The sequence below is a fragment of the Dipteris shenzhenensis genome, chromosome 23 (genome assembly GCF_047967505.1).
Source record: "Dipteris shenzhenensis isolate YYH24624 ecotype China chromosome 23, Dip_SZ_1.0, whole genome shotgun sequence".
In the NCBI taxonomy this organism is placed as follows: Eukaryota; Viridiplantae; Streptophyta; class Polypodiopsida; order Gleicheniales; family Dipteridaceae; genus Dipteris; species Dipteris shenzhenensis.
The window spans coordinates 24,152,230-24,165,551 of record NC_141618.1 but is presented as its reverse complement, the minus strand read 5'-3'; the positions used below and the strand labels follow the sequence as shown (position 1 = coordinate 24,165,551).

General features: G+C 38.9%; 1 protein-coding gene across 2 annotated transcripts; it reads left to right on the top strand.

Annotated features, from left to right (window-relative positions):
• The first annotated feature begins 627 nt into the window (after nucleotides 1-627).
• LOC147887144 (high mobility group B protein 3-like) lies at nucleotides 628-2,729 on the top strand. Of its 2 annotated transcripts, XR_015543214.1 has the most exons (10): nucleotides 628-748; nucleotides 1,139-1,230; nucleotides 1,343-1,474; nucleotides 1,576-1,633; nucleotides 1,733-1,777; nucleotides 1,871-1,951; nucleotides 2,048-2,140; nucleotides 2,217-2,277; nucleotides 2,419-2,479; nucleotides 2,513-2,729. XR_015543214.1 is itself a non-coding variant. In XM_087394387.1 (9 exons), exons 2-8 carry the CDS (start codon nucleotides 1,148-1,150, stop codon nucleotides 2,232-2,234), a joined length of 510 nt encoding a protein of 169 aa, XP_087250513.1. In that variant the 5' UTR covers nucleotides 628-748; nucleotides 1,139-1,147; the 3' UTR covers nucleotides 2,235-2,277; nucleotides 2,419-2,729. The 2 variants fall into 2 exon arrangements, 1 of the variants encoding a protein (XP_087250513.1); XM_087394387.1 differs by having other exon boundaries at nucleotides 2,419-2,729.
• Nucleotides 2,730-13,322: the final 10,593 nt, after the last annotated feature.

The following is a 13,322-nucleotide window of genomic DNA, read 5'->3' as shown; positions in this document are numbered from 1 at the left end:
ATGAGAATTAGAAAGTTTGTTGAGAGATCCAAATGTGTGTGTGTGTGTGAGTTGAGAGAGAGAGAGAGAGAGAGAGAGAGAGAGAGAGAGATGGGGGGGGGGGGGGGGGGGCTATACTTAGAGAGCATTCCCATGATAACTATTCCACCGTTCTTGAACTAAATTTGCACTTTCCAAAGTTCTCGCCACTAATGTCAAAAAATTTGGAAAGAACAGCCGTGGAAAATAGGATTTCCTAGGTTTTCGCTACTTTGCAGCCAAAGAGAATAGCCGATTTCACCTGAAACATCGCTACGAGTCCGGGGAAATTCGCAGGACGCAAGATTTTCTACGTTCTCACGCTGTGGGCGATCGTTGAGGCAGAAATCTCTCCTACATTGTGCTAGGCATGGAGGGGATGCTCTCCAAATATGAGGTGATCCCTCTTTGGAAGAGGAAAGAGGTGTATGTTTTTGGTGTGCATGGGATAGGGGGGAGACAGAGAGAGAGAGAGAGAGAGAGAGAGAGAGAGAGAGAGAGAATTCAAACTTGAGAAGGGGGGAAAACGAATAATTTGGGGGGGCCAAGTGTGAAGAAGCCCTAAAGGGCAAGCAAGTATAGGGCAAGGTGTGAAGGAGAATTAAAGACCTTCCATCGTTTACAAACAAGGGCTTTGTGTTGTATTGTGAAGACCACCTCTCTGTTGTGTTGTTCTTCTTCATCTTCGAAGAGGCGGCCTTTCTCTCAACAAAATTATCAACTATAGAGCGTATGTGTTTTTTTTTTTTTTTTCCGCCTCCTCCTTCTTCATCGTCTTTTTTGTTCATCAGCTTTTCTTCTTCTTCTTCTTCTTCGTCGCAAGCTCTGAGCTTCCATCTCCATCGCCATCTCCATCTCCATCTCCTTCTTCCCTACCCTAACCCTCCCTTCTTCCCCCTCCTGCTCCTCAATTCTCCTCGCCATCCTTCTCCCCCTCTCACACATCAGAATTAAGCTCTCCCGCAGCACAAGCCCCCCCCCCCCCGCTTCCCTCTCGGTGCCTCTCCCCCTTCCCTCCTTCCCTCGCTCCCCTTCTCCGTTTCCACCAGATTTTGCTGCACCCTGCGTTTCTCTGTTTCCTTCGTTTTTGCTCACTTTCTTGTCTCTCCCTTTTTTGCAGTTTTCCCACATGAAGGGAGCCAAGGTTAAGAAAGCGGCCCCCGCTACGCCGAAGAAGGACTCCAAGGATCTCTCCAAAAAGGCCGAGGAAACGTACGCCTGCCTCTCTTGCACTTCCTCTGTTCGCGTGCTTCGATTTTCGATTTCGTTGAGATCTTTTTCCTTTGTGTGAAAATGTATGTGCCCAATCGTGTCTGTCCTGCAGGAATTTGAAGAAAAGGAAGCAGCTTGCTACCAAAGACGATAAAGCTAAGAAGAGACAAGCCAAGAAGGACCGCAACGCTAAGAAGGATCCAAACAAGCCCAAACGGCCTCCCAGTGCCTTTTTTGTGTTCCTGTGAGCATGAATGACTCTGGCTTATCGAATTATTGTCTCTGCCACAATTTTCAATTCGGTCTCTTAATCTTACAGCTTGAATTCGTTTCATAAAAATTCAGTGAGGAGTTCAGGATGACGTTCAAAGCTGTCAATCCGAATAACAAAGCCGTCGCAGCTGTAAGCGAAATTTCCTGTCGACCTCTTTTGATAATTGCATAGCTTTTTTCGAAAATTTGCACGATCACGATTTTGTGATCTACTCCGTTTTGTTATCAGGTTGGAAAGGCTGGGGGAGACAAATGGAAATCGATGAGCGATGCGGTATGTTTCACCATCAACAACGAGCAACAGTTGCTTCCGATTTTTTTCCTCACCTTGTTGGAAGCTGACTTGGTTTTGGCTGGCAACATGTAGGAAAAAGCTCCTTTCGTTGCGAAGGCTGCCAAGAGGAAATCTGAGTATGAAAAGGCATTGCAGGCTTACAATGCGAAGCCGGTAAGATGTCTCTGGAAGTGTCTTCGGTACATGAGGACGAATACGTGTAATTTCATCACCTCGTCTTGACTCGGTCCTTTTGTACATTTCTTGAAGGCCAAGCCTGCGGACGAGGCTGGGGCCGACGAATCAGACAAGTCAAAGTCTGAGATCAACGACGATGAGGAAGAAGAAGTTAGCGAAGAGGAGGTTACTACCTGTCTGAAATTCAGTGTTTGTTACGACGTGCTCATTCATTTCCTAAAGCTTGGTTTGGTCTGTGCAGGACGATGAAGAAGAATGAGCAAATGTCTTCAAACTTCGTTGTATATCTGGGAAGATTTTAGGTGAACTCTTGGCAGCTAGTTTGCATTTTTGTCAGAAAGAGTACTCCTTTTAGATAATCCTCCTGTTCTGTGTGTGTTTGTCATATTTCCACAGACCTCGTCCACTTTAGACAGGCCAAGCCTGATCCATCTAGTTTGCAGGTTACAGGATCTGGACTCTCAATGTTGTGAAACGGGTTGCTTTGCTGCTGCAACTCGAAGTCTAGGAGCTTCTCAAATTTCTGCGTAGAGAAGTGGAATGGCTCTCCTGCTACCTGGAACTCAGGTTTTAGAGACCATTAGCACTCTTAGAGAAGTTAGAGTTTGAAAGTAGGATGTTGAGGTTGGGAGTTACACTTTTATTGTGGTTCTGTTAAAAGATGTAAATTACAAGTGAGAGCCCCGTTTGTTGTATAACGAAATTTGGCTTTGACACTTGTGAAGTCTCTTATACTTGAGCATTTTGTTACGTTTCTGGTCGTGCGAAATGAAGAGTTCGTGCTTACTTGCTGTATATGGCTATTTTATGCTGCGTGAAGGCTTCTCGACAAGCTTTGTGCAGTGTAGTACACAGACGACTGGTAATCTGTTTGAATTCGTTTTCTTCAGGTTTTAGAAAAGAGAAAAGGGAATGAGCTGTTCGAACTCGTGGAGGGTTCCAAACTCGACTAAACGTCGCCAGAAGCATGCCCTGTTGTATGTCTCTTGTTCGTTTTAGGTGTATTGAAATTCTGTTGCATGTCTCTTGTTCGTTTTGGGTATATTGAAATTTCTTTCTTGGACCTTTGTTCACTTTCCTCTTGGTCACATAGGTCAACAATGTTGAGGGTAAGATTTTGGAGTCTTCACACTTTGTATTAGTGTAGCCAAAATTCGCCTTGACCTAGGTTTCACATCGACCAAAGCTCCATAATTTCAACTCCCAAAGAAGAACCTCGGGATTAGGCCTTAGCACATAAAGATCATGAGTAAGGTAGAGTGTATGACCTTAGACCTAACCCCATTTAAATATATATGGAAAAGGTTTTTATCCCTTAGATCTTTATTCTTAGTAGTATTCAATATCCTTACTCCATCTTAGGGTCATTTCTTTGAGTTATAGGGTCTTCCCTCTAAGACTAGGACTATCTATTTTGAATCATGCTAGTTAGGAGCATAATTTTTACTCTCTCCAATGGGGTTATGATGCAGCTCTTCATAAAATGGAATAATGAGCATTGATATTAATGGATGAAATTTTTGATCATACATCCCACAGAATGCGTGTTACTTCATTTCTAACTACCCATATTGTTAGGAACATCAATGATTAAATCACAGTTGATTCTTAGAGCATCCCATAACACCATTAAGATTGTGAAAGGAGGGCTAAAGCGGGGGAGAGGGTGTACCACAATGGGATTAGGGTTGGTTCCCATGTGTTCTAGATTTGCTTTAATCTATACCTTAGTCTACCACTCTCCCCTTGCACACTTATTCAAAATATGTGTGTTTTACATGATGTGGACATTGTATCCTCAAGATTACCATTGTGAATTTGGTCCCACCTCAAGATGATTTGAAAGCACTTTTTTTGAGTGGTTTAGTAAAGATGTTTGAAAATGATAATCGTTGCTATGAAATTGTTGTATGATGTTGGCAAGTATTGAAATGCTCTCAAATATTAATATGCTTCGTCTTGGAATGATATAGTATATTGTTTGTGATTGTGAGTTGCAATGTTTGGACAATAATATTCTCAATTAGATTGTATCATACGCTCTTTGTTGTGAAAGCTCTATATTGTGCTTTTGTTGATTAAAAAAAAAAAGATGGTTGCTTGATAAGCATGAAATTGCTTCTTGACCAAGGAAAAATGCTTAACTTTGTGTTGAGCTTTTCTTATTGTTGTCATTGCATAGTGGATGTTAAAAGTGACCATGTGGAGTGGTGTGACTTTCTTTATATTCAATTCCAAATTGGTTAAAGTCTAGTCTTTGTTTGTCTTTCACATGAAGTATGCCAATGAGCCAATAGCAAATTATATATGTATTGTCAGATATAAATGGACCAATTCTTGGATGCAACTCTTGAGGCTTAAACCTATGCTCGTTAATGTGGGAATTTTAGTGGTATAATCCATTTTTTGGAAAGGTGGTTTTTGTAAATTCTTTTGTTAATGGATCTTAGGATCTATAAAACATATGAATTTTGACATGTACACTATGATAGATTAATATGAATGAGAATGAATTGGGATTCATGTTGAATTGTATGGTTATTGAGCATCATGGTGCAACACCACACCATTCAGTACTCTTTTCATCAAAGAAGAGTGCACAAGTTCTTCCAAGAATCACTACCCATTGCCATAAAATTATATGTATAAATCCCCTTGACAATGAAATAGTTTGAAGGATCTTGTGATAAACAAATGTCATAGGAGAACTTGATGTTCTAGTGGCAGGCTTTAGGTTGTATTGTGGGCATTTGGCTTTACCTTTGCATACATTAACTCCATCGTTCCAAGATTTCATGGTTGTCCCAAGATTTCATCAACTTCAAGGCTCAACTCTTCTTAACTATTTTGCCTAGCTTCAAAAACTTTTTAATTTTCTACTTTATATTTTAGGACCACCAACGCTTCATTTGAACACATTAAAAAGATTGATACATTGTATGTTGCTTTAGCATTCACTACTTGGTTGGCCATTTCTTGGAGGTTATCCTACTTGTTTCCAAAGAATTGTTCAAAAAAAAATTTGGAAAGGCTACTTTTCACTATCTTAATAGAACCTACCAGATAATAGACATTACCCTTGTGGTTTTTTGCCTCATATCTATCTCGCGTTTTGATAACTCAAAAATGACATTTTACGAGATTGGTATTCAATGCACACCTTTAAAATATATTAGAAGATTTGTTCATCACAAACCTTATGAGACTTGTATGCAATGCATATATCCACAATACATTAGAAGATTTGTTTATCACAAAACAAAATGTATGTGTTATCCATGTATTTAATAATGGGTTTCTAGAGCTTGGTTGAACATCATTTACTACACTTGTCAAGCATTTAGAAAATCGAGTTTGACTTACTAAGAACTTATGGTGACCCTCTTGCCCTTTGAAAGATGTGGCCTCTTGCACATGACACATAGCTCCCTTTCTTTGATGAGAACCTTTGAAAGAGTTGATGTCTTTTTTTTTAAATGTTTTATTCCAATATGTATTTTGAGTCAACTTCAAGTAGATAAATGTAAGCTATGACTCTTGACAAACTTCTTCATGTGTTCCTTGTTTGTCAAGTTCTTTGTTTTTAGCTCCATCACATGCCATTTTGCATGCTTCACAAAAATGTTGCCCATCAATGGCTCGAACCTGCATCTTCTAAGGAACTTGTTTCTGTGAAAGTATGCAATGCTCCAAAGAAGTTGCATGCTTTCAAAAAGTCACATCAAGCGACATTAGATCATCACTATGAGGGCTCTGAAATCGCATCATGCATAAAGTGATGTTATTGGGAGTTGGTGCTTTTGTTTGCCTTGCATCCTCATATAACTTCCATGTAAAGTGACCTTCAAGCTTTTTGTGATTAGTAAACAAAGAAGCTTGATAGCCATAAATTGTCATCATAGAAGATTGTGAGGCTCCCCATATATACCCTTCATCACTAGTGGAGTGTAGTTCCCCACATGTACCATTATTAGTAGAGTGCAGTTCTACGAATTGTGAGGTTTCCCACATGTTACCCTCATCACTAGTAGAGTGTAGTTCTATGGTTGTGCAAATAGTTAAGAATAAATGATTTTGTAACTATGGCATTTCCCACAAAGGATCACTCTCATTGGTACACCTCAAGTCGCTCTCCAATCCCTTGAAATGAGAAAACACTAATTTGAGGTCCTTTTCAAACCCCTTTTCTACCCTAATGACTATGATCAAATAATAAAGGGCATGGAAAAGAAAAAGCAACCATCTAAGCTAGACCATTTGCAAGACCACCTCAACCAACATACAAAAGTGTAACCCAATTACAAGAAGTAAAGAGGTTGGGCATTGAGATGATAGTGAAGATGAAGAAGCTACAAATGCCATAGTTACAAAATCATTTATTCTTAACTATTTGCACAACCATAGAACTACACTCTACTAGTGATGAGGGTAACATGTGGGAAACCTCACAATTCGTAGAACTGCACTCTACTAATAATGGTACATGTGGGGAACTACACTCCACTAGTGATGAAGGGTATATATGGGGAGCCTCACAATCTTCTATGATGACAATTTATGGCTTGAGGTGTACCAATGAGAGTGATCCTTTGTGTGGAATGTTGCGGGGTGGAGGTATGGTAGGTATGCAAAGAGCCCCTATTGGCCTATTTCTCTTGCACTGGGATCCTTCTCGCCCTTAACCCATGCTTGATCCTCCACCTGTGTGCACCTACCTCAGATCAACACCATCGATCTCATTTGAGGCTTTGTGGGTCTTGTTAGTCTACTACAGGTATGTTCCCTCTTTCTCTACTCCTTTTCTTTGGTCCAACTGTTCTCTCTCTTCATTGTGGGTCCTTTTGGGTGAATTTCTATTCTCATCTAGTGTATTGTAAGTTTGCTCGCTCTTTCTTTGCTTCTCTACTCAGGTCCAACTGTTCTCTTCTTCTACTTTTCAAAATTGGGTATGCAACACCTTGTACAATGTTTTGCTCCCTCCTGCTCTTCCCCTCCTTTCTCTGCCTCCTTGTATAATGGTATGCTCCCTCATACAATGGTTTTTTCCCTCTTGCTCTCCCCCCCCTCTCTTCCTCCTCTTGGTCTGTCCCCTCTTGCTCTACCCTTGCCTGCTCTTTCCTCCTTGCTCTGCCCCCTCCTCTGCTCTGTGCCCTATCCTGTAGCTACTCTTTTCCCTTCTATATCTGATTTGCCCTCTCTTACTCTACCCTCTCTTGTAGTTGCCCTTTCCCCTCCTACAACTCCTTTGTTACTACCTCCGCTACCTATGAGTTACAACCTCTATAATAGAGCTCTTCTTGTATTGGATCTCTCTCCCTTGAAGATGCACCCTATCCACTTGCCTTGTATTGGATGTCCATTCTTGCTTTTGTGACCCCTATTCCTTTGTCTCCTCCTCTTTACTAAGTACCATCGAAAGGCATGACGAGGAACAAAATGACACAAGCATGCAATATTATGAGCTCTAATGTGTTTTGGAACACTAAAAATGCATTGGATGAGTGAACACCTTGCATTTATAGTTTGAATGACTAGATAGTCATGAAAGGGTCTACTAGGGGTCCACTTAAGCTCCCCAAGAGCAAGAGAGGTGATGTTTTGCATGAGTTAAAGGGATGAATCTTAAAGTTCAATTTTGGAGAGGAAGGATATTTTGCTAAGTTGCAACATGTCAGGGCAAAGGACATGTCCCTTATTTCTAGGATATCATTAACTTGTAAGTCATTCTTTCTGTGTACCCTCTTCACTTGCGAGTGTCAAGAGTCTGTTTGAAACTTTATGTTGATTTTGGAAGAGCACTTATTCATGGGAAAAATATTTTATTTAAACTTTGAGGGGAGTGGAAACTAGTGGAATCTTTGATAGGTAAGTTCATTTCCATTCATGAGGATTTAGATATTATTTACAATAATGGACTCTCTCTAGGTGATGTGTAGGAATACCTTAGGCATGGGGAACGGTATGTCGGAGTCCTTCAAGTTTACCTGAAATGGTGAAAGGAAGGCAAGCGTCTAGAGAAGTGCACGAACAATGCCATTTTCATTCCTCATGTAACATCAAACAATGTGACTAGTGTAGGCCGGAGGCACTTGAGGTTGATGAGTTATCTTCTTGGTGGGCCAATGTTCATAGCACATTTGCTTTTAAGATGCACTACATTAGTTGAGCAGGAGGACACATTGTGGTCTTCCACATTAATATTTTCATGATGGCTTACTTAACTATTGAAGTGCATCAACATAAAGATCATTTTGATCTATCACCTGGCTTCCCTTAATGTGTGTGATTGTTAATGATGGAATAAACTCTTTTTTTGGCTACAGAAGAGGAGAGCCTTAGTACCATTTATACTTGGGGATTTAAAAAGCCAGTATTTTTTATCTATTAGAAGTAGTAAAGAAGAGATACAGGCTATGAAGACTCTTTGTATTTGAATGGAGAAATTACAATACAAACATGTATCTTTTATCACATTCTCATCCTCGCAAGATATAATGTTATAAGCAAATTCATCTATGGTTAAAGTTTGAATACGTTTTTAATGTAATATAAGGTAACGCTAGAAAGATGGGCTTATTGGATTGATTGGATTTTGAATTATACAATATTAAATACACCACCTTCAAGTTTGTTGTATGGAGAGGCGAACCTTTTATATGAAAAGAGACCCTATTTTTTCATCAAATCTCATTAACCCACTCGTCCTCTCAATTTTGAACTAAAAAACTATGCAATCAGAGTTACAATGCAAAAGTTTTAGCTTTGTTACTATTCTCATCATATTCCATGCAATTAGGTTCTATCAATATTATGTATATTATTTTAAATTTAATTTAAGAACACATTATGAATATTCCATGTCAATATAATGCTCTTAGTAGTCAACTTTAACCATTCCAATGAACATTTCTAGCAAATATAGAAGGAATTCCACAGGGTAGAAGGCAAAGTTGATCGAGATGGCATCGAGTGTCCAAAAACACCAAAACTTTCCACGGCACAAATTTGGCCATTTGGAGCTCGATCAACGTTGGTTCTATGCCACGATATGCAATTTTGGTCATTTTGATGACCAATTTTATCAAATCTAGAAGGAATTTCATCTGTAGCGTAGAAGGAAAATTTGATTAGCACGGCATGGAATGTCTAAAAATACAAAAACTTGCTACATCACGGGTTTGGCCAAATTCACACCATGGCAGGTTTTGGTATTTTTGGACACTCGATGCCATCCCGACCAACTTTGCCTTCTGCACCATGATAAAGTGATGTTATTGGGAGTTGGTGCTTTTGTCTACCTTGCATCCGCATAAAACTTCCATGCAAAGTGATCTTTAAGCTTTCTGTGATTAGTAAACAAAGAAGCTCGATGGACATGAACTGTCAGCATAGAAGATTGTGAGGTTCCCCATATGTACCCCTCATCACTAGCGGAGTGGAGTTCCCCGTATGTACCCCTCATCACTAGTAGAGTGTAGTTCTTCGAATTGTGAGGTTTCCCATGTGTGACCTCATCACTAGAAGAGTGTAGTTATGTGGTTATGCAAACAGTAAAAAATAAGTAATTTTGTAACTATGGCTTTTGTAGCTTCTTCATCTTCACTATCATCTCAATGCGCAACCTCTTAACTTCTTGTAATTGGTTTACACTTTCGCCTACTTGTTGAGGTGAAGGTCCAACGTGATTTTGTTGGTCTTCTTGTTGACGTGAAGGTCTAAGCTTGGTGGCCTCTTTTCCTTTGTCTCCTCCTATTATAAGGTCTTTACTACGTACCCTATAGGACTGGTGAGGAACAAAAGCAATATTATGATTTCTAATGTGTTCCATAATACTAAAAATGCATTGGATGAGTGGATGCCTTGCATTTATAGTTTGAATGACTAGATAGTCATGAAAGGGTCTACTAGGGGTCCACATTAGCTTCCCAAGAGCAAGAGAGGTGATGTTTTGCATGAGTTAAAGGGCTGCATCTTAAAGTTCAATTTTGGAGAGGAAGGATGTTTTGCCAAGTTGCAACATGTCTAGAGGGTGCAAGGACATGTCCCTTCTTTCTAGGATATCATTAATTTGTAAGTCATTCTTTCTATGTACCTTCTTTTTCTACCTTCTTTACTTGTGAGTGTCAAGAGTTTGTTTGAAACTTTATTTTAATTTTTGATAAAGAGCACTTTTTCATGGAAAAAATATTTTATTCAAAACTTTGAGGAGTGGAAACCAGTGGAATCTTTGGTAGGTCACTTCATTGCCATTCATGAGGATTTAGATATTATTTACAGTGGACTCTCGCTAGGTGATTTGCAAGAATACCTTAGGCATGGAGAATGGTATGTTGGAGTCCTTCAAGTTTACTTGAAATGGTAAGGAAGGAAAGCATCTACAGAAGTGCTTGAACAATGCCAATTTCATCCCTCATCTAACATCAAACAATGTGCTTAACTAGTGCAATACTTGCACAAATTCTAGGTTTTGCATTTTGGCATTTGCATAGCTTTGCTTCATGATGTACAAGACATAAAAAACAATGGCACAACATATTTTGGTGGTCTTACTTTGTGGTTTCATGCCTAAAGATTTTAGCTTTATGTCTAATTTGTTTTAGAATTTAAATTTATAGGTTTTGAGTTTGTAAAGGGGTAAAAGTGGAACTTTCACTTCAGTTTTTTTCTAGAAACTATCATAGTGCTTTGACTGCATCATACAAAGTTCAATGAATACTGTAAGAGAGGAAAATTTTTAAAGAACAATCATGATTAAAAGAGAGGAATGCATAAAAGAAGACAATGCTATGGTGGTAAAACAACCTATGAATTGATTTGCCGTTTATAGTGTTTTAATATAATGTGTTTTGTGGGTCTTGTAATGTAATGGTTATTGAATTGTTGTAGGAGGCACTTGAGGTTGATGAGTTATCTTCTTGGTGGGCCAATGTTCACGGCACATTTGGTTTTGAGATCACTGATTGGGTAGGAGCACACGTGGTGGTCTTCTACGTCAATATTTTCAAATGCCTTACTTAAAGTATTGAAGTGCATAAAGATCATCTTGATCTATCACATGGCTTCCCTTAATGTGTGTAATTGGCAATGATGGAACAAACTCTTTTCTTGGTGAGAACGTTATGAATATTCCAAGCCAATATAATGCTTCTAGTCAACTTTTGAAGGTACCAGGGTGTGAGAGAGAGAGTAACAAAAGTATATAAAAATTTCCTTTAAGCAAAAGTATATAAAAATTTCCTTTAAGCATTATTCCACATCCATATTCTTTAAATATTTTACACAAGGTAAATAGCAATTAAATTATGTTAAAAGAGCATCACATAAAGCATTTCTTTTAATTGTTTTGTTTTAAAGAAGACCTAAAAGGGATCGTTAAAGCATAATAGGGGACAAATCTAAGTAAGTGCACAATTGTGTGTGTGTTGCAATTCATTAATAATTGAATGAAAGCCCATATTTTAATAAAGGAACAAGGAAATGAATGAAGAAATAAAAAATCACTATGCTAGATTAGTAAATGATTTATTGAAAGAGAATTATAAATTAAAAAGAAGAACATGTTAATCCGTCTAATATATTTCTATGGAATTGGAATGCTTCTAGGAGTCGTGCCACAATGTGGCATAGTAGTGTTGAAAATACTTTCCTAGAGCAAAGGGCACACATGGACGATGCCAAATGAGTGTTCACAGAAAACGTTTTTTTCAACAAATCACAAAACTTGGGTTTCAAAATTTTGAAGGTTTCTCTTCCGAATTCGCAGATTTATCAGCTAAAATATAACTAAATTGCTTAAAATTTTGAAGATAAAATAAAATTGAGAAAATACTTTTTAGAGGTGAAAAAATGGTCAGGTTCATTCTATATAGTTTTGCAAGTTTTATGTGATCACAAGGTGACAAATAAACACAAAAGAAAAAATTGACTAATTTTCGTTTTGTTTGAGGCGACTTCGTTACTAAGGCCTCCCTTCTTCAGGGCAGGCCAATTAAGACATGCTAACTGGAACGTGCACACGACTTATTTCTATGTGGGATCACCTTCCAACGGCTGCCATCGAGTCTAGACGGTGATTTTTGCTGGACGACTGTCATGCAATGGATGCGAGTGTTATCTGGTATGCACAAACGTCCACCCGTCATCTAGCTCTGAAAAAAACTGGCGAGAAAGACAAGGGCACGCCAACTAGAAGCGAAGCCGGACCGATTGGAGAATTATACGCCACCGACTACAGCCCTGTACACATTGCAGTTAACTCGGATAAAGGAAAGCAAGCTCTGGTTGGATGGTTATAAGAAGACCGCATCACGTAGTCTGCAAGCGGAAGTCGATACAGTTTTCCGAAAAAAGATGATGCATTGCTATATCACCACGGGTGGTTCTATTCGGTTAAAGCTACTCTTTAATTTCATCTTCTTCATCTTCTCGTGAAGACGATGGCCTAGTCGGTTAATCATTGAAGGCTTTCATTGTGGTTGCAAGTCACATAAACTAAAAGCCCAATCATTAAGTTCATAAGCATCAAGGTCGCTCAACCGTTGGAATCGGCATGAAGTCGCCACGGCCACTGGCTGTAATCCGACCAACGCTTTCTAGTGTCAAATTTGACACCCTTCAAAGGGGGGTAAAATTTTTTAAGCCATTCAAAAGAATCGTGATTTTTGAAATTATCCTTCAACTCAAAAGGAGATAATTTTTTTAAACAATCAAATGAAATTATCATGTTTAAGTTATCCTTCTGAATGGAAGGGCATTATTATTTTTATGTTTCAAAAGAAGGACACACTTATTATAGGCCTTCAAAACAAAAGCGGACATATTTTTTACCTTCGAAATTTTAAAGATTAAATATGATTAATAATACAAAATAAATAAAGAAATTCAAGCTGTCAAGTTGATGATTGTAGGAAGTTGTGGGTAGGTAATAGCTCCTTAAGCTGTGTTCAAACTTTTTGTGTGGGTAGTGGTTATTGATACACTCTCTTTCTTGCTGTGAATTTTGAAGCGCCATCTTTTCCTTGTGCTTCCCCTGTTTCTTATCCTCGGACCCTGACCAAGGTTGCTTGAGAGGCAATGGGTGTCGTTCTTTTTTCCATAAGAAGTAAAAGGAAACCATGGATTGATTGAAGCGCCATGGATTGACAGAACGTTCAACAGACTGCTCAATGCTATGCCTTCAAACTAGGGGGAAATGCATTCGACATTGCAAAGCATGGAGGTCTTTGCCTGAGTCTTGTTGTCCCTAGCTCAAAGGTTTGCATGAACTAAACTCTGTGGTCATATGTTTGGAAACCATGGCTTCTATGCGTCAGCCCTCTCTTGTTTCTATGCATCAACTCTCTCTTGT

Coding starts and splice junctions, on each gene's coding strand:
- LOC147887144 (XM_087394387.1), top strand. CDS start 1,148: ATGAAGGGAGCCAAGGTTAAGAAAGCGGCCCCCGCTACGCCGAAGAAG. Junction 1,475..1,575: donor AGTGCCTTTTTTGTGTTCCT/GTGAGCATGAAT, acceptor ATAAAAATTCAG/TGAGGAGTTCAGGATGACGT. Junction 1,952..2,047: donor AGGCTTACAATGCGAAGCCG/GTAAGATGTCTC, acceptor CATTTCTTGAAG/GCCAAGCCTGCGGACGAGGC.